Source organism: Chanos chanos, chromosome 10, assembly GCF_902362185.1.
Source record: "Chanos chanos chromosome 10, fChaCha1.1, whole genome shotgun sequence".
NCBI classification, from domain to species: domain Eukaryota; kingdom Metazoa; phylum Chordata; class Actinopteri; order Gonorynchiformes; family Chanidae; genus Chanos; species Chanos chanos.
Genome location: NC_044504.1, coordinates 34,146,132 through 34,173,272, shown reverse-complemented (window position 1 = coordinate 34,173,272; position 27,141 = coordinate 34,146,132). Strand labels below are relative to the sequence as shown.

The window sequence follows — 27,141 nt, the reverse complement described above, 5'->3', positions numbered from 1 at the left end:
TCGCTCGGTGCCTGACGTATAGACAAAATAGCTGCTCCTGTAAGTGTTTTTTTTTGTTTGTTTGTTTTTTTAACTCTCCCTCCCTTTTCTCCTCCTCTGTCCTGCAGGAGGGTGTGGAGGTGCGTGTGGCGCGGATCTTTAACACGTTTGGCTCTCGTATGCACATGAACGACGGCCGGGTGGTCAGTAACTTTATTCTGCAGGCCCTGCAGGGAGAGCCCTTAACGGTGAGACCCAAACCCCCAGCACGTGCTCAGCTCGTCCACCGACACGGTGCACTCTCTCTCTCTCTCCCTCTCTCTCTCTCTCTCCCTCTCTTTCTTCCTCTCTCTCTGCCCTGCCTGTTTCTGTCTCTTCCACTTTCTCTCTCTGCCCTGCCTGTTTCTGTCTCTTCCACATTCTCCCTTTGTCTGTTTCTGTCTCTTCTGTTCTCCTTCTCTGTCTTTCTGTTTCTGTCTCTTCCACCCTCTCTCTCTCTCTCTTTCTCTACCTGTACCTATATATCTATCCATCCTTCTCTATGATAGCTTTGATAGCTGCATAGAAAGAATGATTTTTTTTTAACTCTGTCCAGTGTAATATCCAGGCTGGAGTGAATATGAATGTGGTTGTGTGTGTTCATTAGTAAATGCTGTGTTTGTCCCTTTGTTTTCTGTGCAGGTATATGGCTCAGGTTCTCAGACGAGAGCGTTTCAGTATGTCAGGTAAGCCATGTGTGTGTTTACTCTGTTTCTTTAATCATTTCTCATAAGCGCCTGTCTCTCCTCAGACACTCTCATTCATATATTGGTTAATTGGTAGTTTTATACTGTATATTTGTATTCGCTAAATCATTGATCAAGAATTATACTTTTTAGTCCACAACACTGGTGCTTAAATCCGTCATTACTGCTCTAGATGGTATCCTCATTCACGTGTCGTATCTTTAACACGTCGGAGACTAAACTGAATTTCTCTTTCTTTTTTCCTTTGTCTGTTTTTACACATTTCTTTTTCTCGTCGACTGTTTTCGAATACAGTTGTGTATTCAGGAGATAGGCACCTGAAAAAATCCCCAGCAGGTCTTTTAATGTCAAATGAAAAAGAAAGAACCAAATACCTACTGAATCTTCAGAAGAAAGGGGGAAAAAAAAAAACCCCAAAACGTTGTGCGTTCCTGGGTATAAAACTTTAACACGCGCGTGCACACAAACAGAAGAAGAAAAAAAAACGACTTTAATACTTATGACTGGACGAAGTCCTCCCATTGGCCCTGTGACGACAGGATTATTTCTGTTTTCTAGAAACTGTCTCGGAAGGGTTTAAAAGGCTGAAATCTCTGTTTTGATTCGGGGAGTCTCAGGGCCTGTGTACAGATTGATACTGTCTGTTGTATTTGAGGTGGGATTTATCTGTTTAAGATCAGTTAGGCTGGACATGTGGGCTAGAGGATAGAAAGCGAAATGAACCAAGAAATGACAGCCGAAGCAATGGGTGGGGGCGGGGAGGGGGGGCATGCAGTGCGTCATCTGACCTTTCTCTGTGTTTTGTAAGAATTTTATTCACTTTGCTGTGTCTTTCATAATACCACACACGCAGACATCATCATCACCATCATCATCCTCATCATCCACCTGGATTGTCAGAAAGAAGAGGAAATAAAATTTTTCAAAGACATTTTATTGGCCCCGAGTCTGTGCAAAAGATCATTTGAGTATAATTTTTATCAAAGCCCTTTCATCTGCTCTGCTGTGTAGACATTTCCTTGGCAAACTCGCACTGCTCAATGGAGGTTAGGGATCAAAGCCATCACAAGCCATTTGAAGCTTCACTATCTCAGCATAGCAAACATTTACCTTGATGCATATGGGGATGCTTAATTAGACCTGCACAGAGAGCCAAGTCCTGCATCCTGTCCTTAAGGTTTCCTCTGACAAGACCTTGTTTGCGTCCTCTGCTTACCACTTCTTCTCCGAAGCACTTCACTTAAAGCCTCTCTCTCTCTCTCTGACAGTTGTCAGTCCCCGAAGACACATGGACAAATTGAAAGTCATAAACTTGCCCCAAACTAGAAATAATACTCAAAAAAAAAAAAAAAACTTGCTCAAAACATGCTTTAAACACCTACTCACGGAAAGTGAGGGGGCGGAGGGGGGCGGGGGGGGTTAGCCTGCTGTCAATGATCTGATCATCATCTTCCTCCCTTGTCTTCTGTCCACGGGGTTTCTCTTCTGGTCACTTTTCTTTTCATGAACATTCTCCAGGGAAGCCATTAGATGAATAACTCAGATTATTCCGCTCTTGATACCTGCTGATGGGAACGCGAGAGAGACGGGGGGGGGGGGGGGGGTGGTTGTTATTCACCTCCATGTCGGGAGGATAAGAATGATACGTGGTGTAAAATCTAGCCTCCCTTTCAGCGTCGTAGAGTTGCATTTTCTTGCGATTTTACAAGTAAACGAACCGGAGCAAAAGCGCGCTTGGAGAAAAGCTTTATTTGGTGGTGGTGGAATCCGGCAGCACGTCTGCATGCGCCGAAGCTTAACTCAGAGAACTGTTACCGTGACCGACCTTTTATACCATGAAGCAAACAGACAACAGGTGTACAACGTTGCTTGATGCAAATCAGAATCTAGGTGTTAATGCTAAATTCCCCTTTTGTTTGTGATGGCTGCCATTCGCCCATTACCGGTTGTATTTTGTCTTAATCAGTTGCTCTTGGCTCCAACAGTAATGCGACGCCAAAGGTGTGAAGCTTTCTTTGTATCTATGGTAATAAGACCATCAGGTTAAACAATTCTCCTATCATACACACCAGGACTGAGCATACATAACCACTAGGCGTAGGAGCAGTGGGCAGCACACCTGCGTCCGAGGGGCAGTTGGGAATTAAGTGCCTTGCGAAAGGGCACATCAACCGTGGGGTTTTTTTTACTGCCTTTCCTGGGATTCAAATTAGCAACCTTTCGGTCACAAGCCCGCGTCTCTAACCTTTAGGCCACGGGTTGCCCTAATTAGAATAACGTGGTAACATAGTAGCTTGGAGTACTTCTCTTTAAAATCACCGTATTTAATGTTGAATGATTGGTTGGAAAAGGTCTGTGATCTGGCTTTGTATAGAATGTTAAAGCAACAGCCTATCATCTTTGGGCTACAAATTGACTTTATCCTATCAGAAGAATCATTGTCAGTCCATGTTTCTGTTTGTTTTTGATGCAGTTGTTCTGGTAGTAGCATAAGAAGAAATTAGGAATTTTATCAAGTCATTACACTTGGGCATCAAAGTAGCGATTTGTATCTTCAGTCCGTGGCGGACGATGCTACCTGCCTGGACACAGGTCACGGAGGATTTGCTTGGTATGGAAGATAAGAGGACATAAAAGCTGAATGCAGGCCAGATCCTGAATCTGAATGCTATGTGTACTTAAAAGCTCAGCTGTACAAACATGGCACCGAAAGTGGCACGGGCAGAAAGGACGCAAAGCTCGTTTCAAACGGGCACAGAGGAAAAAAAACGACCACTGGCATTTACTCAGCGTCAGGTTCAGATCTGTTGTTCTTTCCCCCCAAATGTTCAGAGAGGACTCTGATCATGAGGATCATTACTCTCAAGTTCCCCTCGCAACTGTTTCCCTTCATTAAGACACTGGATAGTTACAATGCAACCGAGCGTTAAATAAAATAAAACCATCAGTATGTTTGTCTAGAGGACGAGAATCCACCTAGGAATGAACAGCCAGACAGTTGTAAAGCCACAGGGTGGAATATGGTTGGCTGTTTCTTTATCTCCTGCCGACAGACAATACTGCTTTATGCTTTTCCCGAAGCCACGGTGCGGTCTGTTCAGCTTCCCTGCAGTTACCAGTAATCTGTGTTGGGCAAAGTCTCTTCACTTGTGGACATCACGTATATGGTTCAGTCATTTCACCATCTGGGCCGCCACCAATGTCCTTTTGTGTGCACATCAAAAATGTCCTGCAAAGGTTGAGTCTTCAAGCCGAATAAAAAAAAAAAAGAAAAAAAAAAAAGCGTTCTTTGAGCAAAGCAAAGAGAGGATAAAACCAGATTAAGTTTGTTGTTGAGAATAACGGGGTTTCACGCAGGGAGGGATGACTATGAGAAATCGTATCAGCGAGCTGTCTGATATGAGCTAATGACAGTCTTGAATCTGCTCAGATTATCATGCCGCATCGGGTTCCCGTCTCTTTTACTTTTATTCCTCTCTGTGGTGCAGGATCTTTGGCACCATGCTCTTTGCGTGCTGAACCCTCTTGGGTGATGAATACACCGCCTCTTGGCTGTGGAACCAGCATCCCCAGGGCAAACACGACGGAATAGCTTTACCTTTCTGCGTCTGTGAAAAAGAAAACAAAAAATGTTATTGAATGAGATTCGGTCAGCCTGTACCCCACATGTTTCAGGATGGCTGTGCTGTGCCAGCGTTGTGTTTTTCATGACAAGAGGAAGTCCCCCAAGTTTTCAAACAAAATGAAATTTAAAAAAAAAAAACATCACTTCTCTCTACGTAATCCAGGCTTGTTTGAAAGGAAATCAATCAGTTGTTGAGGAGCTGGGAATTTATTCAGCTCCGGCTCCAAGATTGGGCCCCGAGTTGAATGAATTCAGTCTTGGGCTCAGGCTCCAAGATTGGAAGTCGTCGAGGTGACAAGAAAAGGAAAGGAAGTGGGAACTGAACTATCTACAAATGAGAGCACATTCTATGTGGAACTTAGGTTTGCCCTCTGATCAGCTACCTTTTGACTTCGGCCTGGACAGATAGAGCCTGAAAAAGAGGACCTGACCTCTCCTCTATACTGATTAGTGAACGAATATATGCGCACGTGTGTTATCACTGAAGAAAGGAGCCAAGGAGCAGCGGATGACACAAAGCGTGGTGCTGCTTGACCTTTTGATATTTCAAATGAGAGAGAGAGAGAAAAAAAAGTTGATCTGCGTCATCTTTTGCATGTCTTGCGAGATATCGATTCGCTGGCTTTTTAAGGACTGTTTTGACATTTGACTGGCGCGCGTTTGGTCCGTACACGGTTTGTGAATGAGCGACGCTACCGCAAGCATGCAAAATATGGATCCGTGTTAGGGATTACATCTCCTCCACGGCGCGCGTCCTCCTCGCCTCCTTTTTTTAATTGGCCCATCTCCGCAGCTTCTCGGAGAAGAGTAATCAGGGCTGCTCTCCGCAAATCCCCCCGTCGATGCCTGGTCTACGACAGCAGAGCCGCTTCACTCCCTCGCGTATGTGAATTAGTCGTAATGGGCTAGGCTCACGGTGTCTTATGGCTTAATTACTCCAGACTGTCTGTTGGATGTCCTTTCTGACACCTCTTCCCCTCACGTACTCCCGGCTCACGGTCTTAGATTGTAATCTCTCCACTTCAGCCCTGCTTCGTAATTAGCCTGCCAGTGTGTGTCATCAGCAGTGGAGGGTTTTTTTTATTTTGTTTTGTTTTGTTTTGTTTTTTTGCTGTTAACTGACTGGCCTGTATAAATATGAGGGTCTTTGTTAGTGTTGTGTAGTACATTGTGTACAGTTGGACACATTTCTTCAGTATGCACAGTTCTAATCAGCCACAGCATGTTTGAAAATATGAAATGTGATAAACCTAGAGACAGAGTATCAGGGCAGTTACTGTGAAGTTTTATAACAGGTGACTCGAACCTGGGTCTGTCTCAAATCTTGCAGATTGGTTTTGTTTTTTTGTTTTTTGGGGGTTTTTTTTTTTTTTTTAGTATTTTGAGTGCATTTGAAAGAACACATAGAGCAAGGGACTATGGTGAACTGACCCAGAGCAAATTCAGAATTTAAAATCCAGCCTTAATGTTACTTCAGAAAGGGCCAATTCTACGTAAATGACATCCGCACAACCAGTGAATCCTAAGTGTCTTTCTTAAGGCAAGACATTTGTTGATTACAGTGCAATTACAGCATTTTGCATCGCAGACTTATTCTAAATCACTCTGCTAATTTATTTTGTCAGGACAGTGTTGCTCAGTATCGCTTTTTGGTTGTTTCCTTTGGCATTTGCACGCCCGCGACTGTGTTTGTGTGTGTGTGTGTGTGTGTGTGTGTGTGTGTGTGTGTCTCTATGTTTGTGCTTGCGGATGTTTTTTTGCATGCATTGAATTAATGCTTGAAATCAACTGAAATGGTTAACCTCTCTCTCACTTGGATTTTTGACATTTAGACACATCCACCCTCCGCTAGAATACTTCAGGTAGATAAACAGATCAATGATGGACGCCGCGCACGGGAGACGAGTCCGGGTTCTGATTGACAGGCACAGGAGAAGACAGAGAGGGATGAAAAGAGAAGCGGTTAGAGTAGAAGACCGGAGGCAAAAAAAAAAGAAGAAAAAGAGAGGGTGAAAGGGTTTTCTGACGATAACACACACAAAAAAAAAAAAAGAGCAGAAAGATGAGAGGAGGAAGAATGTGTTGGAGGTGTAGGAGTGGAGGCGTGAAACCACAGCACTTAGACGTCCCATGTTAAACCGGGTTTGCCTCCTTCAGCGATCCACTGCCCAGTCAAGTCAGAACAGGTTTCTTACACCTCACTCAGCCGAGCCTCTTTCCAAGGCCAGCAGCTACATGAGATGGTTATCACCGCACTATGCTGTTCACATGGCTGTAGCAAAGAGCAGAAACCGAGTACTGTACAGACAATGTTCCTTTTACACTTTTCCTCTTGTTCTCCCACCCCCCCACGTGGTCCTTGACAAAGTCGTTCCTCCGCTCACGTTGGCTGGTAGCTGTTATAAAGAAACCTGCTATATGTTCTCATAGGCTTTACTGCTACTCAGCTCATCTGTTCAGTACAGTCGGTTGTTTGTCCTTGCACACACCCACACACACACACACAAACACACACACACACGCCCACCCACACACCCACACACCCACACAAACACACGCAGAGGAACAAAACTGAATGTGATGTTTGTCATCATCTACCTTCAGTTTGTGAAAGGAGGTTGTTCCTGAAATATGAAAATGATTTTTCTCTGACCAGGGGGTGGCTAAAAGTCAGCATTGAGAGGCGCATTGTGAAGAGAAAGAAAATAAAGTAATAAACACAGTGAGTCGTGGTAGTGGAGTGGGAAGAATGGAACGGGTGGGGGGGGGGGCGGAAGACAAGAGGCAAGATCGATGTTAGATTGACCACGCTGAAGAGGTTTAGAGACAAGTTTTCGAGTGATTTCTTGAAAGATTGTGAGTCTCTAGTGGTGGCAGAAGGACAGTCCTTGATCAGAGAAGAAACTGCATCTTCTCCAGTTCAGTGCTTGGTCTATGCTGACGGGTTTTTGAGGATGATTTTGTGGTGTGGCCTGACGTGCAGGGCGAGCTGGGCATTGAATGTCTCTGGGTTTTGAAGTTCACGCTTTCACCAGCGGAGAAAGAGATAGTGAATCAAATGCAGGCAGTGTTTCACAGGTGTAAATAAATTTAAAAAAAAAAAAAAGTTTGCTCCACAGAGTTGACATGGATATAAAAGTGCAGACATGACACTGAGGCCAGACGATCAGAGGGTAAGAGTTGACAAAAAAAGTTGGATAACAATAAAGCCGTCGATGTTGAGAGAAAGGTCTTGAGAGAAAAGGGAGAGAAACCTGGGTGGAAAGCAATAATAATTATCATGATTTTTTTGCAGTTCAGACTATAAAAACAGTTTTGTGTCTGATTTCGTAAGTCCGTTTGTGGTTTCACTGATGTCGTTGAAGTGGTTAGTGGTGATGAGAGTTCATGGCTCAATCTGTACCTCCAGGCCAGCTGTAAAAGTTTATGGATTAGTTGAGCTGTGTGTGTGTGTGTGTGTTTCTGTGCGTGTTTAGTGAGCACTCTGCACCCCCAGCCACCCCACCCACCCCACCCCCATTATGTTCATCCTCAAGCACCATGTCAGCACCCCCAGAGGAATATTTACTCACTTGAAAAGACAACTTGGTGACTCGAAGCTCACTCAAAAAAATTTGATGAAATGTGTTACAGAAAAAAAATTCAAACTCATTGTCTCTCTCTCTCTCTTTCTCTCTCTCTCTCTCTCACACACACACACACAGTGACCTTGTGAACGGATTGGTGTCGTTGATGAACAGTAACATCAGTAGCCCAGTTAACCTGGTAAGTTCTCCTCTTAGAAGTATTTACTAGCTTAAAATATTCTCAGTGCTAAATGAATGTGGAGCACTTTAGAAAAGTAAGTCCTGTTTTTTGCTCTCATGCTTTTTCACTTGACAAATTTGACAGTGATATGTGCAGCAGATGGTCATAGGCATTTGCATTTGACTAAAACGTCAGAGTTCTTTTGCGTCTTAAAGAGAGCACCCATGCAATAGTGTCAGAGAGGTAAACTGAGTTTATTGGAGATACTCAAATAACCCCCTTTTACTTTCTTTCATATGGAAGGTCAGATGTTGTTTGCCCGCCGCACAAACAAGAGCCTTTTCTCATCTTTCACAGCAATTTGAAATTCCTCTCCCACAGGGTCGTCTAAACCCTGAAAAAGAGAGAAAACACAGAGAAAACACATCAACTTGACAAAATAATGCTAACGGTGCTTGACAAGATTTGCTTAGCATTATGCGGCCTTCGCCGAGGCCGCGTGCTTTGTGACGCTATTCTTCAAGCGTTTTGAAAAAGGAATTATTGATTACATTTCTGTAATGTTATCACAGGGTAATCCAGAGGAGCACACAATACTGGAATTTGCCCAGCTCATAAAAGGCTTGGTCGGTAAGTCACAGACAATACACGAGGACATGGTGGCAGCGGCTGACGCTGATCACGCCAACAGTTCAATAGCCTCTTCATTCTTACCGCTCTGTCCTCCTCTGGAATGCTTTACTTACAGAAGTTGGCAAACTCTCTCCATACCTTTAAGACCAGACTAAAGACTTATCTATTTTCTCTAACTTATGGATAATATAATTTCGATTTGACTTTATTATAGACATGTAAAGCCCTTTGAGATTATAAATAGCGATATTGGGCTCTAAATAAACTTGTATTATTATTGTTATTATTATTATTATTATTATTACTTATTCACTTTACCTGCTGTTCACTTCCCTCTCCACCCCACAGCCAGTCGCAGTCACATTCAGTTTCTGCCTGAGGCCCAGGACGACCCGCAGAGGCGACGCCCAGATATCCGCAAGGCTAAAATGCTGCTGGGCTGGGAACCTGTGGTGAGTGTCATCTGTAATCTGTTTAAGCAGATTATAATCTGTATATATTTTTTGTTTGTTTGTTTTTTCAAGAAATATTCAGTAATTCTTACTGATCACCCTCTTTCTCTGTGTGTGTGTGTGTGTGTGATAGGTACCCCTGGAGGAGGGCCTGAATAAAACCATTCAGTACTTCAGCAGAGAGCTTGAACATCAGGCCAATAATCAGTATATTCCCAAACCCAAGGCTGCGCGTATGAAGAAAGGTAGACCCAGACACTTCTGAGGGTCTCCGGGAAACCTCAGGGAAACCGGGCCGGGGCGGCGACGAGCACCCGGGGCGTCCCAGAGCCATTTCACAGCGGAAGGACGTCTTTTTTTCCACGTGCGAAAAAGAACATTTCTTTTTCGAATGACTTGCTATCTTAATAACAAGTGACTGGAAGAAAACTGTCTCTGTTAAGCTTGTTTTTTGATGGATGTGCCTCAAAAACAAAGAATGGAAGCAAAATTGTTTGGGGGGGGAGGGGGGGAGACTTACAGACCTTGCCTTGCACTTTGGCTTTTTTTTTTTCCCTTTTTTTTTTTTTTTTTTTAATTTAAGAACAAGCTGAGAATGTGTTTGCATTCATATTGTGCAGTTTCATTGATTGTGATCCATTTTATTGTTTGTCTTCAACGATATTTGTCTCTTTGGATGTAAAGATTTATCGTTGCAGGCTTGCGATTACAGTGAATTTAAGGATCTTCGATCTGTGCTTTCAACCTAAACACCTCAATTTGCTCCACAGTAAGAAAAAATGCGTTAAGATTTTAAAGAAAGAAAAAAAGACTTTTTGAAGATGCTCTCTGCTTTTATTCTTGGCAATTTTTGGGTGTTTTTTTGTTTGTTTTTTTGCCTTGTGATACCTTTTTGTGAAACCTCAACAAACTTTTAACCCTATTACAAAATTTCAGGTGGAGAAGCTATTTTAATAAAATATTTAAAAAATAACGTGTTTTGTCATATCTTTTGTTTCCACATAATGTCTCCATATTGTTTTCATTAGCCTTCACGCGTCCTCCCTTCCCAGCTCCTGATAGGTTACTGATTGTGTGTGTGTGTGTGCGCGTGTGTGCGTGTGTGTGTGTGCGTGTGTGTGTGTGTGTTTTCAGACGAGTTATGAAACCTGACTGTTGCTATGTTGCTTTAGTGGTCAGGCACTCACTGGGGATGTTTTCAGGGAAAGGTGAGCTGTCAGATGTCTGAGTTCACTGCCTTCACTGTGGTCCAGAGAGATTAAAGAAAAAAAAAGCACAGACAGGGTTTATAACATGAAAGCACAGACTGATGAAGACACAAGGTCCATAAGGCACGTAACAAGTTTTTGCAAAGTCGACTTCGTGGCGGATTCAGCTTTCAGCGGTACAGTCTTTACATACATAATACATGCTGGAAATGCAGAAGCAAAGACGTAGGTCTCCTCGTAGGGTTTCGTGGGGGAAGGGGCAGTTAAAACACGCGATGCTGATGGCCTTAGGGTAGAAGTGAGGATGTAACATGGCCATGTTAGTAATAGTCATAGTTGACGTTGGCCCCGTGTCTGTAGCTGCTCGAGTCTCTGGGACCCATCGCCGCGCTCTCGTCGTAGTGATGCTGGCGGCCTTGGTCGTTGGCCCGATAGTGGTCCATCCAGTACGCCAGGTCGGTCTCCAGTCTCTAAACGGGATGGACACACACACATTCTTTAGATCTAGCTGCAGCGACATGCTGGCACATCCAAAACTGAACTGAAACAAGTAGAGTTGTCTCATCCGGTGCATGATTTCTTGTTGAGTATTGAGAGGAAGTCGGATGTGACTTTTAAGGGCGTAGGCAGGAATACTGATCGTACCGATTGCTGACTTTGCATTGAGATTTGCATTGCTTTTGGACCTTTTATATCAGGGGTGGGCAAATCTGGTCCTAGAGGTCCATGATCCTGCTGTTATTCTTGTCGACCAACTAAATACAGTCTCTGATTGGCTGAAGAGCATGCACACCTGTTTTCAAAGTGAAAATCAACAGGTAGCTAAGAGGTGAAAACAAAAACCGGCAGGACACCGGCCCTCCAGGACTGGATTTGCCCACCCCTGTTTTATATAAATATTTCTTGAGATAGTTCAGATCAGTAAGTGAGATAAAGAGTAAGCACATTAAAAAAGAGGTTTTATTCTCGTTTCAGTATGATTCAATAAATGACTGTTTCTTTGAAAAATTGATATTTTCACGAAGCTCAAACACTGAGTCTAAGCAACAGACTTACTCTGTTTATATTAATATATTCCACACTTTTTTTTTGTATCTGAGGTTGCAAACAGTAGATTCTGGTTTGTAAAGGCAATTAAATTTTACATAAAAGCATCAAGAGACTACCCATCGTTCTCCAAAAATCAATATGACCTTGGTTGGGTTTTTGGTCCTCGTTTTTCATTCATGATGTCTGGACAAATATTTCAAATTTTGCCCCCATAGTCGCCTTGTTACAAACAAAAAGAAAACTGAAAAGAATGACAATATTACAAACCAAGCTTAAAAATGGTCTCATGAAAGTATTAAAGGTCATACAGACATTGTCAGTGTCTAGACGTCCGCGTCTTTCAATGCCGGTTTGAAAATGTCTGCGGACGTGCTTACGTAGACAACGAGGGAAAGTGACAAGTCAGAAAATTACTCTGGAACTCAGTTTGGGGTTTTTTTTTTCTTTTTTTTTGGTCCTGCGTGATTTGAATTTCTCTATAGCGGGACCTTTCAAAACGCAGCTGTGCTGGGTTTTTTTTTGTTTTTTTTCCACTTTAGAGTGTTCCATTGACAGCACTCCTGTCATGGGCCTTCTACAAAAAGGAAGGAAAACACAAAACGGCAAAAAAAAAAAAAAAAAAAGTGAAACGGCGAAGAAAGGAAGGCAAAATGGCAATACGAGAATCAATGGGGCCGGGGAAAAAATGGGTAGGGAGGACAGGATTTTCTCTGCATGTGTATGTGTATGTATGTATGTATGTGTAAACATATATTTGCACATATGTGTGTGTACGTATATACATACATACATGTTGACATATATGTGTGTGTGTGTTTGTGTGTGTGTGTGTGTAGAATGTGTTTAAACAGTGTGTATAGAGAACTGACAGGCAAAGGTTTAGATTTAAAAACGTTTGGGGAGCATGCAGTAGGAGAAAGAAGAGGAGGTGGATGAAAGAACAGGGGTAAATGGAGGCTAAGGGAAGTAATGGTCAGATACATAATGGTCGTCAGTTCTCTCAGAGACCCACGCTGCACCTGAATGCTGTACTTTTCAGCAAGCTTATTCTTACGTTGCATTTCTGCCTTGTCCCTTGAAATGAAAAGGAGAAACAGTATATTTCAGAACCGGGACTGATATGCACCCAGTGAGCAAGACGTCGTTACAACAGTATATCTGTCTGAGGAGAGCTCTCATTTGTAGAATAAAGCAGAAAAGCAGAAAAATCATGCGTTTTTTTTTTGTTTGTTTTTTTTTTTTATCCTGAGCTTGGGCTATTGTCCCCAGCAGTCCTGCCCTGTACCCACCGCCTCATCGAAGCCCATGTGCATAAACTGCATGATCCACTGCTGCACGTCTGGACGGCTGCGGTCCCAGATGTTCCTCTTGGGCCTCTTCAAGGATGCCAGGAACTGCTTGGCCTTAGAGGGAGCCAGTGCCACTGATGGACCAGGGCTTCGCCTCACCCTCCACTAGCAGGAGACAAAGAGACAAAGAGGACAGCTACAGACATGCACTGCAAACATGAGGGCTGATCCTTCAACTCTGAAATGATCGTATGCTTTTCTGCTCTCTTTTTCTCTGTGTGTATGTGCGTGATATGTATACGTGCATGTGCTTATGTGCATGTGTATATGTGCGTGTGTGCGTGAGCATGTGTGTGTGTGTGAGTATGTGTGTATGAGTATGTATGTGTGTATTTCATTGAAACAAATGTATGGTCTTCTCTGTGTCACCTTCTCTCTTCTTTAAGATCCTCTCCAGTGTGCTCTCACTGGATACATCTGGAAAACATTTTAAGATAAGTGGGATTACTTGCGAACCTCCCCTGTCGTCTGTCAGAGGGAAAGACATGCACTGTAGATGGTGTGGCTGATGTTAAATGCATGAAGCCGAGGAGTTGACATGGTCTATTTGTACTGTGTTATCCACTGGGTGATTTTCCTCAGATTAAGCTTTAGTTTTTCTTAAATGTAGTCCCCCAAAAGTACTTTTCTCAAAGAACACACTTAATGTCCCTCTCTCTCTCTCCTTCCCACACACACACACACTCACACACACAAACAAACAATTTCATTGTCATGTCTACTCATCTACAGACACATTAAGGGGGGGGGGATGGAGAGTGGGTTGTGCAGAACACATGGAGGAATTTAGAAAAGATTGTTGACAGATGTTCTAGACATTTCTTTGCAGCTCAAGACAAGCTAAGTGTCTGAACGTACTTATCACAGAACTGAATTTTTACAAATCAGCAAATAGGATGTTTGCTAAACTCTTTTTTTTATTCTGTGGAGGTCTGTACAAATGCTTTTTGTTTCCGTTGGGGGTTTTTTTTGCCACTAATTTGCACTGACTCAGTATCTGTGCCTCGTCACACTGGTGGAAATGAGGGCTCATGGGGAACACAAGCTAAAGAAGAAATGCAAACCCAAAAGTCCAAACCCATTTTTGAATGAAGAAACATACAAAACGGCCTGGCAATGGGTAACACCACAGGACATTTGATGTGTGATTGTAACACCCCAAATGAGAGATTTTCATATCTGCTCATAAAATTTAAGCCAGCATTTTCCTACTCTCTCTCTCTCTCTCTCACTCCCTCTCACTTTTTCTCTTTCTCTCTCTTTTTCTCTCTTTCTCTCTCTCTCTCTCTCTCACATTTGTCTCCTTCTCCAACAGCAGTCCAATATCATTTTACACAGTCCTTATGTTTTTTTCATTCTGAATACTTCACATCTGAGAGCAACCCAAAAGGCGCGCACACACACACACACACACACACACAGATATGCATATCTAAACAGCCACTCACAAAAGCACAAATACAAACCTGACAAACACCTGCACTTTTTATCTTTCTTATTTTCATGCTTTTCTCGTTATTCATTTTTTTATAGTCTTCCTTTTCAGTCTTTGCTTGTCCTTCAGTGAGTCAGGCTTCACAGCAGTTTGTGAACAAAGAACTGAGAGAGAGAGAGAGAGAGAGAGAGAGAGAAAGAGTACAAAAGAAAGAAAGAAAGAAAGAAAGAAAGAAAGAAAGAAAGAAAGAAAGAAAGAAAGAAATGGATTGTGAATGTTTACCTGAGAGGATCAGCAGAGACAGGAGGGTGAGAAGGGGCAGCAGATGCAGAGAAAGGTGTTGAGAAATCATGATCTTTGATCCAGTCTTGTTCCTCTGTCTCTCTGCGCGCAGTCCGTCTGGATGTGGAGTCTACAGATCCTATGATGGAGTTAGAGGAAAGTGAGGAGGGAGAGAAGGAAAAGAGCCGTAGGGAAGACCATGCACACATTCCTAATGGAAACTTGCCTGACTTCTGGCAGCCGATTGCTGTAAAACCACAGCCAACTCTCAGAAATTTCCCAACCTGTATGTGTGTGTGTGTGTGTGTGTGTGTGTGTGTGTGTGTGTGTGTGTGTGTGTGTGTGTGTGTGTGAGAGAGAGAAAGAGAGAGAGAGAGAGAGAGAGAGAGAGAAAGGAAAGAACTTTTACACCCTAGTTAAACCTGAAATGTTTTACACTTAAAATCTATTGTATTAATCCCCTATGTTGTTTTGCTGTTGTTGTTGTTGTTGTTGTTGTTTGAGACACTTATTGTTGGAATTTTGTGGAATGTGATGCTTCTAATATGTAATTTTAAAAAGGGGCTGAAATATCACGCACTCAAAATAAGCCTCAATTTCCTTCCTAAACGATCAAAATGCAGAAAAAGCCCAATGTTGCACAGCCGTATCCTTTCAAGAAATGATGAGAACTATGAAATGTGCAACAGTGGCATGAATAAGTAAGTTGTAAGTAAGTAAGGGTGTACTTTGATTTCCAAGATTTTCTTTTTCCAGTTCCTCCAGGTCTGTCCTGTGAAATTGTAAAGGCTTTTAAGAAGCGAACAGTCTGGCCTAGTTTGAAATGCCACAGACTTTGTCCACTTCATCCACTGACCTTTCTTACATCTTGTCATGCGACACTGACAAGAAGAAAAAGAGACAGAGACAGACAGAGAGAGCTTGAGACAGAGAAAGGGAGAGAGGGAGGGAGAGAGAGAGAGAGAGAGAGGGAGGGAGCTTGAGAAAGAGAGAGGGAGAGAGAGAGAGAGAGAGAGAGAGAGGGAGCTTGAGAAAGAGAGAGGGAGGGGGGGGGGTGTTAGAATGGACAAGGTCATCTTGTTAATCACCTGCTTCTGCGTCAGTCTCCTCTTGACTCATCTCCTAAAAGTTAACTCTACCTGTGTGTGTGTGTTCTCGGTTCTTTGAGAATGTAATCACCTGTTCCAATATACAAGAAATGGAAGTGATTGTGAAAACAAGTCTGTGAATCAGATACATTGTGTCCCCCCCCCCCCCCCCCCTCTCTCTCTCTGGTGTGTGTATAGGGGGATCGGGATGGGGATAATAACGGTCTTTTTAGGGGAGTGCAGGACAGAATTAGGTGCCATGTCTTGTAGTGTTTACTTGAGAAAATCTTCTGCTGCCTTGGCACATACAGAGGCCCTCTGTGTAGACATGGGTTGGTCAAGGACACATTAAACAGCACTAACTGGACGACTGGGAAAGTGCCAGCAGGACAGAACACACATTCAGTCTTTAAAGTTGAAGTGACAGGCTGACAGAAATGTTTAGGAAACTCAACTTCAGAATGGGGGACGCATCCGGTGAAAATTGGTCATTTTATTATTCCAAAAAACAGCGCAATCATTAGCATAGTATTGTGAACAAACAAAAAGGGGGAGGGGGGAAAAAGGTGGCGGTGATGAACGTTTTCCAAAAAATGAATTGCATGTTGAGATCGAAAAAAACAAACAAACAAAAAAAAGGTCGCACACAGACTGATTCAAAACGATTCTATGATAATTCACTTTATAACCGACTTTTGGGAGCACGTCAAGCCATTTGGCTCCCCGGATTCACTATTCATCCTTCTGCAATTAAAATAAACAGTTATTTAGTGCTGAGGACTAACAGAAAGGAAAGTTGCAGTAAAGCTGTCAGACAGTGGGTGTGGCAAGTTATCCGAGAGGGCACAGCTAGCTGCTAGCACAGACGAAAACTTTCAGTGTCACCTCTACGTTCCTGTATAATTACAAATAAATGACTCCAGCCTGGGAAGAGATGATATGTTACAACAACGACAACAACAATTGCAAAACATGACATGACAAACCCTCGGAGGGACCTAGAACCAAAAACAGCGCACCAGTGTTGTGAAAAAAACGAAAAGGGGGAGGGAAAAAAAGGATTGAGATGACAGTGCGTTATCAAAATTCAGCGATAAAACTCTGAGGGGTCATGCTTTCGGAGGGTGAGAAATCATCAAAGAGTCTGTGGGAAAAGAGTTGAATTATCTTTCTATGCAGTCAGATCAATAATTCACGTAATTAACCACACCGTTTAACAGCAGAAATCAATGATGCTAGGCTAGGCTAATATTTGAGTATACAATACAGAGAGCCAAGAAAAGAATTAGCATTACAAATGAGATGCAAAAGGGTCGAATTCTGCACTTTAGGTTCTGGGCCATTGCACAGTAAACAGACTATCACACAGATTGACCTTGGCATATCCAGAGCTCTGAAGTAGGTTGCCTTTAAATAAGCTTATCTTTTTCTTTCTTTTTTTTCCCCCCAACAACAAATGGCAAGCATTCTGCACATTCTGAGCTGTGTTCTTTTTCATTCAACACCATTATTTCAGGATGCGAAAAACTAAATGATTCAGCCAGCGTTTAAAGTCAAGTGTGTGTGTGTGTGTGTGTGTGTGTGTGCTTGCGCGTGTATGCACTTGTCTTATCTAACTGAGGGGGACATCTCACTGAGAGCACAATATTCTACTGAGGACAACTTGTCAAACTGGGGTCAAAATGATAGGCCTCACAAGTGAAGGGTCCCCAATATCTAGCACACATGATGCATTGTGTGTGTGTGTGTGTTGTTCTAAGAGAGAAAGCTCTTCCATTTATCCAACCTGTTATTACTGTCATTCATTACCTGATATTACTGATTGGTACTTCAAAAATCACATATGTTGTTTGAGTGTTTCTCTCCGTTAACCAGCAACCATTCTCAAGCGCACAGTCATCTTACTTGTACAATCTTGTGCTATCAGGTTTTCTGGATAGAGAAGACTTAATTCAATAAATACACTTAATACAATATAAAATCTACCAAATGCTTTTTCAACTGACAAAACACTTACACTACAGCATGTGGATTACTGAGCAGGTGTGAATATTTGTTCATTTTCAAGAAAGGTTAGCACCCTGTAATCTTATGGGAGAACAGATTGGAGCTGTGATTAGAGGGAAAAACAGACCCATTACATTGACATCCCACTCTCCACACCTGCAAGTTGTGTGCTGGCCTACTTTTACAAGACAAGAAAAACCTCATTACATACATTGATCTTTGCTTGGAACTTGCCATTTATGTATGGTTGTAACTTCATGAAAAATCCAGAACAGGAGTATGAGGATGCTAACTCTACTAGGTGGATTCCCACTTGGTTCGCTCTGTTCCCAAGCCAAACCTTGCGACATCATTTCTGGGAAATATGATGAGTTTTAGGTAGAAAAAAAAATGCCGTGAAAGGGATTTGATTATCAGCAACATTGCAGTGCAGAATCTCTTCAGTCGCTTACGGGAACATTTCTGAATCGAATTTTAGAGTCTGTTTTGCTAAAGCATCAAGAGGCCAGACTTTTCCCCCTTCGTATCTTCTTTTTGGCAGAGCCTTAATCATGGGAACTTAGGTTCAGAACGGTGTCAAAAACCGAGCACTAGCGTGATAATAATTCAAATTTATGAAATCAGGTAGAGGACGGACAGATGGCATCAAAGAAACAGTAGATTAAAGGCCTCAAACACACAGTCACACAGTACTACAAATTACCAAAAAAAAAAAAAAAAAATTGGAGAGAATCTATCATTTATATTTTCGAGACTGCATTCAAACCTGGCATTTTGTCATGTAATATTTCATCCACTCTTTCTTCCACATCTGTATATTTCTCACATTCTCCCTGTCTATCTCTTTCTTTCCACCAGACCATATCGGTCACTTTATTACGCCCTTTCTCTCTGTCTCCCTCTCTTTCTCTCACTCTCTCTCTCTCTCTTTCCATTCAGGTCATCTTATGAGTCTCTGGTTGTCAGTAAGCAGGAATGTTGCACAATATGTATATATAAAATGCCATGTCCCAACCATGTGAAAGAGGTTACAGAATTCACATTAACATGCCAAGCACACGTGTCACTCATACACATTGACGCACTTCAGTAGGACATGATAAACAGATAAACACATCACAAACTCAGGTGCTCCTGACAGCACAGAGAATAAAAGAGTAGCGTTTGGCTCGTCTGTCGCTTTCACACCGAACTGCAGACACACCTTCTGTTCATTTATTCTCCTCTTGTGATGGAAATGTGATTGATGTGCAGTGTCATCAGAGATAATGACAAAATATAAACAATTCCCCAGAGCAAATGTCTGATCCTTACAGAGATGAAAGTTGTGAGATTTCCTCTGGAAATCAGAAAATGTAAAATCGATTAAGAGATACAATGGTTCTCTTTGGAAAAACAAAATAATAAATGCAGAAACCAGATTGTCCTATGACACAGGAAAAACAAGATAAATGATTTTGTGACAATATTATAGCCGCTCATTTTGTGTGATTAACAAGAATGTTAGTTTCATTTCAGGAAAAGGTATATAAGTGCTGTTTTGGTAATATCAGAGAGAGAGAGAGTTTGTTACTTTCTGCCTTTGTTTCCCTTGTGAAATTAAAAAGAGCCCTCTTTGCTTTGAGACATCTCTAATGGAGAAAAGAAAAGAAAAAAGAAAAGAAAAGAAGAAAAAAAAACTGTACTCATTTCTTGGGATGGATTAAGGATGAAGACAAGTTTGCTTAGGTTTGACTATTTATTATGAATGAACTCAAATGAATTCAGTCTTATTTTTTTTTTCTCATAAGCAACATATTTCCTAGAATACAAATGGCTCTGATATTTCTCTCTTCTGAGTAGAGCACCAGAGACTGTTGGGAATGTCAGGTCTGGTGCCTGAGTGGCAGAACAACGGAAAAGAGCAGAGTTAATGTGAATAGCTGAGGGAAGGGGGAAAAACAGGACCAGAGCCAATAAAACAACAACATGAGATGTGGACTACATATAAAATAGTAAGCATGGGCATGAAAGGAGGGAGTAGCAATAACAGAAGAGGACTTCACTCATCAGCCTTTGACTCCACCTCCGGTTCTGGGCTGGGGTCGTAGCCCAGGGAGTTGGCAATGGGAAAGTGGGCCCAGTAGGTACGTGCCAGGTCCAGAAGGTTGTCGTATCCGGCCTGGCTCCGCAGCTCCTCCACCCAACCGTAGAAGTCTGACGACCACAGGTTCCAGTACGGCATGCTGCGCTTTTCCCGACGCTCTCCCTCCCCTGACGACCAATCAGAGAGCAAGAACCGGGGAACAGAGGAGTTAGGGCTAATTGTCAAAGCTAAGCCATGGAGAAAAACACATGTGGACCTGACAGGCAGTATAGTTAGTACGATTCATTGATTGAACTGAGTTTCACCTTCTGCGTTTTGTCGGAGTCTCCTGAGGGCAATAGTGTAGACTCAGCATTAATGTAATGTCAGTTTCAAAATGAATAACAAAGATTTCATGAAAAAAGATAATAAGTGAAATGTTAATGCTTGGTACCAGGGCGGTATGTGAGGCTGGATTCGCAAAGACAGTCGTTTTCAACGGGAATGGTAAAAGAATGCGTGAAAAAAAAAAAAAAAAACACTCGCTTTTTTCTCTTTGCCACAGAGACACAAAAATATGTGTGTGAAAAATATGTGTGTGTGAAAAAAGGTTTTCTTTGTCTTCTACTCTTTTGGAGCTCTCCCACACACAGAGACACACGCGTCGACACACACACATAAAGAAAGACACACACACACTTCTGTGCCTGTGGAGAATTTCCCCTCATTTCAAACCAAAGACTTGCTCGACCAGGTTTCCATTAAAGCCTCACTGAGACATTCCCAGAACACAGCGCTTACTTTGAATTTCATCTGTCCCAGTAGACTTATCCTCAGCTTCTCCTTCAGAAAGAGAGAGAGACAGAGAGAAGGGTGAGAGGGTGAAAGTTGGGTGTCGAGGAAAGCACTTGTTAATATTAAAGAACCTTTATACAGTTTGCCTTAGTAGTAGTGACAGCTCTTGCTTAAGCTGAAAATGGACTAGCGTTCTGGCTAAGTAAACATGCGAACGTGTCGCTTAGAAATGCTAATATGATAAACAGATGGGACAGGACGTGACAGAACAGCTGATACCTGCACGACAAAGGATCCCGAGAACCAGAGTAAACATTAACAATGCCACACAGAGACGAGACATAATGCTGCAAAATCCTGCTAGAACACAGGCAAAGTCAGAGAGAGAGAGAGAGAAAAATTGATCAAATAAGCTGAACTGGGCACATACATGGAAAAATTACCACAGAGAATGTTGGAAAATATACACAGGCAACAAGCCCACTCTACACAGACCGCACTAATTATAAGGGACATAAAAATAAATATTTCTACACAGGAAAAAACGGCATCAAGGAACTCCAAAAAGAGGACGAAACAAGATAAAACAGTTCATTAGTCAAGGTAAGAAACTGTAAAGCATACATACAATGATATGTATGGCTAGTGTATAATTACATTATAATGACCATTCATGTCAAAAACCAAACCCCTGCAGATTCTAGTAAACTGGACAGAGACAGGCCAACAGAAAATGACACAAACAGACAAAAAAATGAACTATATGCTGAGACTAGCAGTCTATGGGAAACAATCTAAAAGTGTAAGTTCAAACTTCTAACTTGAGGTAGACCACAAAAGTGTTAAAAGTATCAAATCAGCAGAACCAGAAAAGGAAGAAAAGAAGAGGTATGGAAGAAATTCTATTTCTCTGACGCATTACCCAGTGTCGAAACACAGGTCCTGATTCTGGTCTTTTGCGCCTGTCCTCTCCTTTCTCAGTCTTTGGTTGACTGCTCTGGGCCCTGGACCGCTCTTCATAGTCCCAGTGGCCTGTTTGTTCTTCACACCATCGCTTTGCCAAACGCCATGCCAACACATTCTTTCCAACACCCAAACTCAACACGTCGGTGCCAGCCTACCTTTGAGGAGCACCAAAACAACGTGGGTGTACGGATCGACCAGTCGGATGTTCTCATGTTACGTCGCTTCTGTCGCCCAAGTGACTTCTGTGTATCTGACCGGGACACACGTGGAAAACAAGGAGAATCTGCCATGAACAGTCATATCAGAGCCCAAACATGTAGATGCTTTTCTGTGAAGCGCTGTCACAGTTGTAACTTTCAGGAGACGCGCACAGGAAACCACAGAGTTTCACACCGGTCGTCCAGACAGACAGCTGTCTCATGACTGGACGAGAACCAGTGCTTCCAGCCAAGTTTGCGTTTGGCCTCTATATAAATGTTTACAATGTTTATACCATCAGGGTGTACCCATACACAGAGGGTAAGAAGAACACAAATGGAACATGCACAAAACAGGCCAATGCCAGAGGTTCATTCTGTGTCATGACCATGAGGCATGTTAATGGGATACTGGGTAACCGCAAGCCAACAGAGTAGCTTTAGTGTAAGCTGGCAAAGACTCTACAAAATGTTCAGAGCTCAGATGGAAAGATGCATAACTGTTCTTCCAGGAGAACTTCCAGCAGTTTGTGTTTTGTTGATGCTGATGGAACACGCTGTCTCAGGTGCCACTCCAGAAGCTCCCATAAACCGTGAAACGACCAAGGTAAAAGCATTACAGTGATTCAGTGACCACTCCTGTCCTGCAGATGGAGCTATTGCCATCTCCGAAAAGGTCATTCCCATCCAAATGGAAAGATGGCTTCACCATTGGAAGAAGGTAATGATTCAGAATGGTTTTGTATTTCTTGACACTTTCTTTGACCCCTAATGGCTGGAACCTAAGCCGTGGTTGGAAAATCGCACTCTGCGCCAAAACTGAGCTGCTGCAAACCTCAACCATGGGGAACCCAACCCAAATCTTCCGTTAGCATGCGCCACACACGCTCAGACCGCTTACTGAGAACGGGTTGAAGGATGACCCATCTGATCTTGTGACCCTTTTCCCCACTGCTGTGCCCATCAATATGAATTTTGATGATGCAATAAAGGGTTCATGCACTACAAAAAAGGATCGCGTTATACTCGTCTGCGAAGCCCTTGCTGTGCTGGATGGAACTGCCTGTTCACACCCTCTAGTGATATTTGCAGTCTGTTGGTTCAGGGTTACACATAGGAATGGCCTTCCCCTGCACAGACATCAAGGAGGAAGTCGAGGAGTGTGCACTTTCATGGCCAAAATCTTTTTTTTTTCTTTTTTTTTCCATCAGATCACCAAGCCAACGTCGCCTTGGCCACTCTACCTTGTGAAACATCAGGATATTAAACGGTTGGTGCCCCCAAAGCTCCTGCAAAATGTGTCAAGATCACCCCCTTCCCACAACACACACACACTGATATCTATTCCTTGATCTATGGTAGCTAAAATAATGGACGATTAGTAGCCCTTTTCATTAAGTTTCCCCAGTATTCCTCAGCGTTTTGGGATATTCAACCACAGAACCACACCTGTGGAAACGTCATTCATGCTTTCCTGTTTCTTCTATTTTTGGAATTCCCTCCATGTGCATGTACATGTATACAATCACATATTACGTATTGTCTGCCACTTCAACAGAATGAAACAGCAAAACAGAGAGACAACTGCTACAAAGATCCTGACTTTCAACACAGTCTTCACCAATACCGAATCAAATACTGTCCACACATCAACCTGTAATGGAACAGGTTCGTCTAGTTTTGTGGGAATGCCTACAGGAGATATTTGTGTTGTGTGTTTTTTCTCTCTATAAAAAAAAAAAAAAACAACCATCCTGGCAGATGCCAGAGGACCCTTGAGCAGTAGTGTAAGCTGCAGTCAGTCACAGAGCCACACTCCACCAATGACAACCTAGGAGACTCTGTTTATCTAATCAAACCAGAACACTGGGGAGAGGTCCAAGAAGCAGTAGTTTTATATTTCAGTTCAAAGTCACATATTGGTTGAACACTTTCTTACTTTCCATTTTTGTAGACTGCTCTCCTAGATGTACTCAATTCCTCAGAGTAATTCCTCAAGATTTGGTCATAATTTGAACGGTTGCTTGGGTCTCTATTAAGATCAATTTTCAGTATGTATAAGATTACAGTGCCACCCACTGGAGCGCTGGCATAGATGGTTTGGAAACAAAGAATTCTTCACATACATTTAAAGGAAAAGACCTTCCTGGATCTGTCATGTGACATTTTGCACAGAATGGATGAACGTTTGAGGACAGACAAACGCAGTACCAATGCCTCCCAGGGGAAGGGTTGACCAGGAGAAGTTCAGAATGAGAGAAAATCTAACCCTGTCACGAAGGGGGTTCTTGAGGCAGAGGTGTTCATCACAAGAGGAAATGTCTATTAGTAAAAATTTCACGCCTCTTCACTAAATGAAGCCACAGATACTTGTTTACGACTTGGTGTAACTCTATAGCACCTAAATGAATGTATAGTGTTCAAACACTCACCGGCTTTTTGCACAGTACACTATTTGCAATAACACTTCTGAGAAAAAATGTTTAATGGTTCATTTTAAAGTTTTGCTGTATTTCCCGGATTCCTCACTCCCCGTGTCTACCAGAGTCATAAACATTCTTTCTTTCAACTCGTGCTGTTCAGCTGCCATCCCAACAAACTTACTGACCAGTCTTGTTTTGCCCTCATTCACTCTCTTACTGTAATCCATCCCTTGTACCTTGTCTACTCTCTCTCTCTCTCCCTGTCTCTCTCCGTTTCTTCAGTTTTTTTTTAAACTGAGGGTAGACTGGACACAGGCGAACCTTAGCTCTTGGATCAGCTAGACAAGTATAACCACCAAAATACAGTGGTAAGAGTTATACTACAGCCAAAAGAATATCAGTGGAATAGGATACACATTTCACCCCTCATTCACTCTCAATATCATTATTTACAGCTTTTCTTTCAAAGTGACTTGAAAGCATTTCCCTTCGAATGCCTAAACCTTTCATCTGTGTGTATTATCTAACTTAACGATTTTTGCATTCCAGAGTAATTGTTAAACATCAGAACTTCTGTCTTTTTAGGCTTTGGTTAATGCTTAAATAGTTATTGCAGGGATTGCCTGTTGGACCTTCTCTACCATGTGGTTGTAGCGACACCTACTGGCAGACCAGTGCAAGTACAAGATCTAGCATGTCCCACGACAAACGTATAGCAGTGATACAAACACCTCTAATGAACATCCTCATACAGCAAAGCAGTTAATACAGGTGCTTCATGAATACCATTCGGTCAATACTTTTGGCTTGACACAGACACACACATACAAAAAACATTGGAATAACCAGAGAAAACACAGAGCCAATGCTTGTGTTATTCTGCAAAACTTTTATTGAACAAAAGTATTTCAATTCTCACCACACTGTCCTTGATACAGTACCATAATGCTGGATCTAAACGATTCATATTTGCACCATATCTTTTCTTGATATATATATTTATATATGTACATAGAGTGGAAAGATGAATTAAATAACAATGTTCAATAACATTCAGAAATTATATCTTTAAAAAAAAAAAAAAAAAAAAGCCTAAACACCCCTTTATCAATACTCTTATTGGTAAACTGACTGTCAATGTAAAAGTAAATAGAACAAAAAAACCCATGTGTGTGTTTTTCTTTTCAGTAATATTTGTATTTCTTAATTAGTGTCCACAATCAGCTTGGCATGTGAGTCTTACTCTGAGAGAAGTGGAGACCTGTGTGTGTTGGCAAGGAGCTCAAAAGACGTCGAACAAAGCAGAACTGGAAGCAGGTGGCACATTTGGTCAGACGGAAACAGACATTCAAACTCCATGGAAGTTACCCTTCTTTTTTTTCCTCTCTGTTTTCCTGGTACGGTTGAGGGAAGGTAACAACCTTTACGAACTTCTTACACCTGAAGAAACCCTGAAGTGACTCCTCCCCCTGGGAGTGCGTTCTCAGCATCGTTAAAAAGCATCAGCAGGAGCAACACCTGGTGAGCTGAGCTAAGTGTCGACATGAGAGCAGAAAAACGTTAATTTCATCCTTTGCTCTGAAATATTTACAGTAGGCTGAGCGGGAGAGCAGGAGAGAGAGAGAGAGAGAGACAGAGAGAGAGAGACAGAGACAGAAGTTTTACTTGGGCCTTCATGCTGAAACAGTCAAGTGTCTTGTTAGTCTGAATGTTAAAAACAGTACGATTTAAATTCAGTGTCAAAACTGAAACAGTCAAGTTCAAAATAAGCCTCACTGGGAGACCCAGTGTTAAACCGGGCTCGGGTATGGAAGTTCACCGGTTTTCCATTCGGATTCGGCTTCAGCGCCGGAACATTCCGAGTCACCGCGTGGCCTGAAGACCAGATCTGTTCGTGAAGTAAAAAAAAAAAAAACAACAGACTGCATCCCATTCTACAGAATAATCATCTCTAGCCACTTCTCTCATTCATGAACCGCCAGGCATTGGCAAAAGAGTTGACAATCTGCAGCTAATCAATGGCAAAACTTCACAGACATGACCATCCTTTAAAACAGCACCTTAGCATCTCCTCTGAAATGCTTTCCTCAAGGGAAACAACTCGGATTCGAAAACTCAGAGGAACCAGATGTAGCTGCTGATTAACACTGTTTTACCAGAGACAGTATGAGTAGAAGACCACTAATGTAGGACTGTGAGCCAAGGCAAGAGTGTGCTAACAACAGTCACTTAGTGATAACATCATCGTGTTCCTCCATTCCTGAACCAAGGAGGGCTTTACATCAGACCTCCTCAAACGCAACCAGGTGATCTACAGCCAGATGAACAGGTCAGATGGAGAGAGAGGGAGAGAGAGAGAGAGAGAGAGAAAAAGAGAGAGAGAGAGCTGCTGCCTAACAAAGCTCAGCTCTAGGCCTTGAGTCCTGATCTCCAGGCCCAAGGCTTGGGTTACCGTCCACAGAGGGGGGTAAAAAATAAAAAATAAAAAAAGAAGAGAGGAAGGCGGGTAAAGGAAAGAAAGAAGCATCCGGTGAGGGAGTGCAGCGTTCAGGGGAGGGGCTTAATAAGGTAGAGCTTGTCGCCCTGCTCGCTGGTGAAAATGGGCGCTTTTTTGTAGTGCTCCACCAATTCGTCCATACTGCCAAACCGCCGCTGGCCGATACAGTACATCCCGTCTGTGAGCTGGACCTTGAAGTGCTTGTTCTTCCCCTCTGCTTTCAGAGACACTGAGAAGTCGTTCGGCTGGGGGGGGGGATGACAAGAATTGGAACAAGGTGGAAAATAATTAGTTGTAGGGAAACGAAAAGAAAAATACTGTCTTGAAACGTTTTAACAACAATGAGTGGAAAACAACATAAAGATATAGATTTTTCTTTTTTTATTACTCAGCGTATTCAAAGCTGTAAACCTTGTCTGTCTAAACTTTGGTGACCACTAGGGGGCAATAAGTGCTCGTGTTAAATCCAGTCAACAGTCCAGTCAAGAAAAGAAAAACTCCCTTTTTCTTTTCTTTATCTGTATTCCCTTGTCTCTTTGAGTTCTTCTGACCATCACGCCCTCTACACACTCACTCTCTCTCTATTTTTAACGTCCT

The 27,141-nt window shown here is 42.5% G+C and overlaps 3 protein-coding genes across 4 annotated transcripts in view; 1 reads left to right on the top strand and 2 right to left on the bottom strand.

The window, feature by feature from the left end:
* The window catches only part of uxs1 (UDP-glucuronate decarboxylase 1), a 47,658-nt gene extending 37,992 nt beyond the window's left edge, over positions 1 to 9,666 (top strand). The window contains exons 10-15 of one of the 2 annotated variants that reach the window (XM_030786346.1): positions 108 to 227; positions 661 to 704; positions 8,055 to 8,115; positions 8,670 to 8,727; positions 9,079 to 9,182; positions 9,316 to 9,666. In XM_030786346.1, the coding sequence (XP_030642206.1) occupies positions 108 to 227; positions 661 to 704; positions 8,055 to 8,115; positions 8,670 to 8,727; positions 9,079 to 9,182; positions 9,316 to 9,447 (519 nt within the window). In that variant the 3' untranslated portion in view covers positions 9,448 to 9,666. Of the gene's footprint in view, positions 1 to 107; positions 228 to 660; positions 705 to 8,054; positions 8,116 to 8,669; positions 8,732 to 9,078; positions 9,183 to 9,315 lie in introns of both variants that reach the window. The other variant, XM_030786347.1, reaches the window with a different exon arrangement.
* A 1,044-nt stretch (positions 9,667 to 10,710) lies between these two features.
* Positions 10,711 to 14,576, bottom strand: ecrg4a (ECRG4 augurin precursor a). The gene is made up of 4 exons (XM_030787265.1): positions 14,507 to 14,576; positions 13,134 to 13,206; positions 12,730 to 12,877; positions 10,711 to 10,860 (listed from the first exon to the last, which is right to left on the bottom strand). Exons 1-4 carry the CDS (start codon positions 14,574 to 14,576, stop codon positions 10,711 to 10,713), a joined length of 441 nt encoding a protein of 146 aa, XP_030643125.1.
* Positions 14,577 to 26,529: 11,953 nt separating this feature from the next.
* nck2a (NCK adaptor protein 2a) overlaps positions 26,530 to 27,141 on the bottom strand; it is a 33,344-nt gene continuing 32,732 nt past the window's right edge. The window contains exon 4 of the mRNA XM_030786979.1: positions 26,530 to 26,789. Coding sequence (XP_030642839.1) covers positions 26,595 to 26,789 — 195 coding nt within the window. The 3' untranslated portion in view covers positions 26,530 to 26,594. The remainder of the gene's footprint in view (positions 26,790 to 27,141) is intronic.

Coding starts and splice junctions, on each gene's coding strand:
- ecrg4a (XM_030787265.1), bottom strand. CDS start 14,576: ATGATTTCTCAACACCTTTCTCTGCATCTGCTGCCCCTTCTCACCCTC. Junction 13,207..14,506: donor GTCTCTGCTGATCCTCTCAG/GTAAACATTCAC, acceptor AATGTTTTCCAG/ATGTATCCAGTGAGAGCACA. Junction 12,878..13,133: donor ACAGAGAAGACCATACATTT/GTTTCAATGAAA, acceptor GGTGAGGCGAAG/CCCTGGTCCATCAGTGGCAC.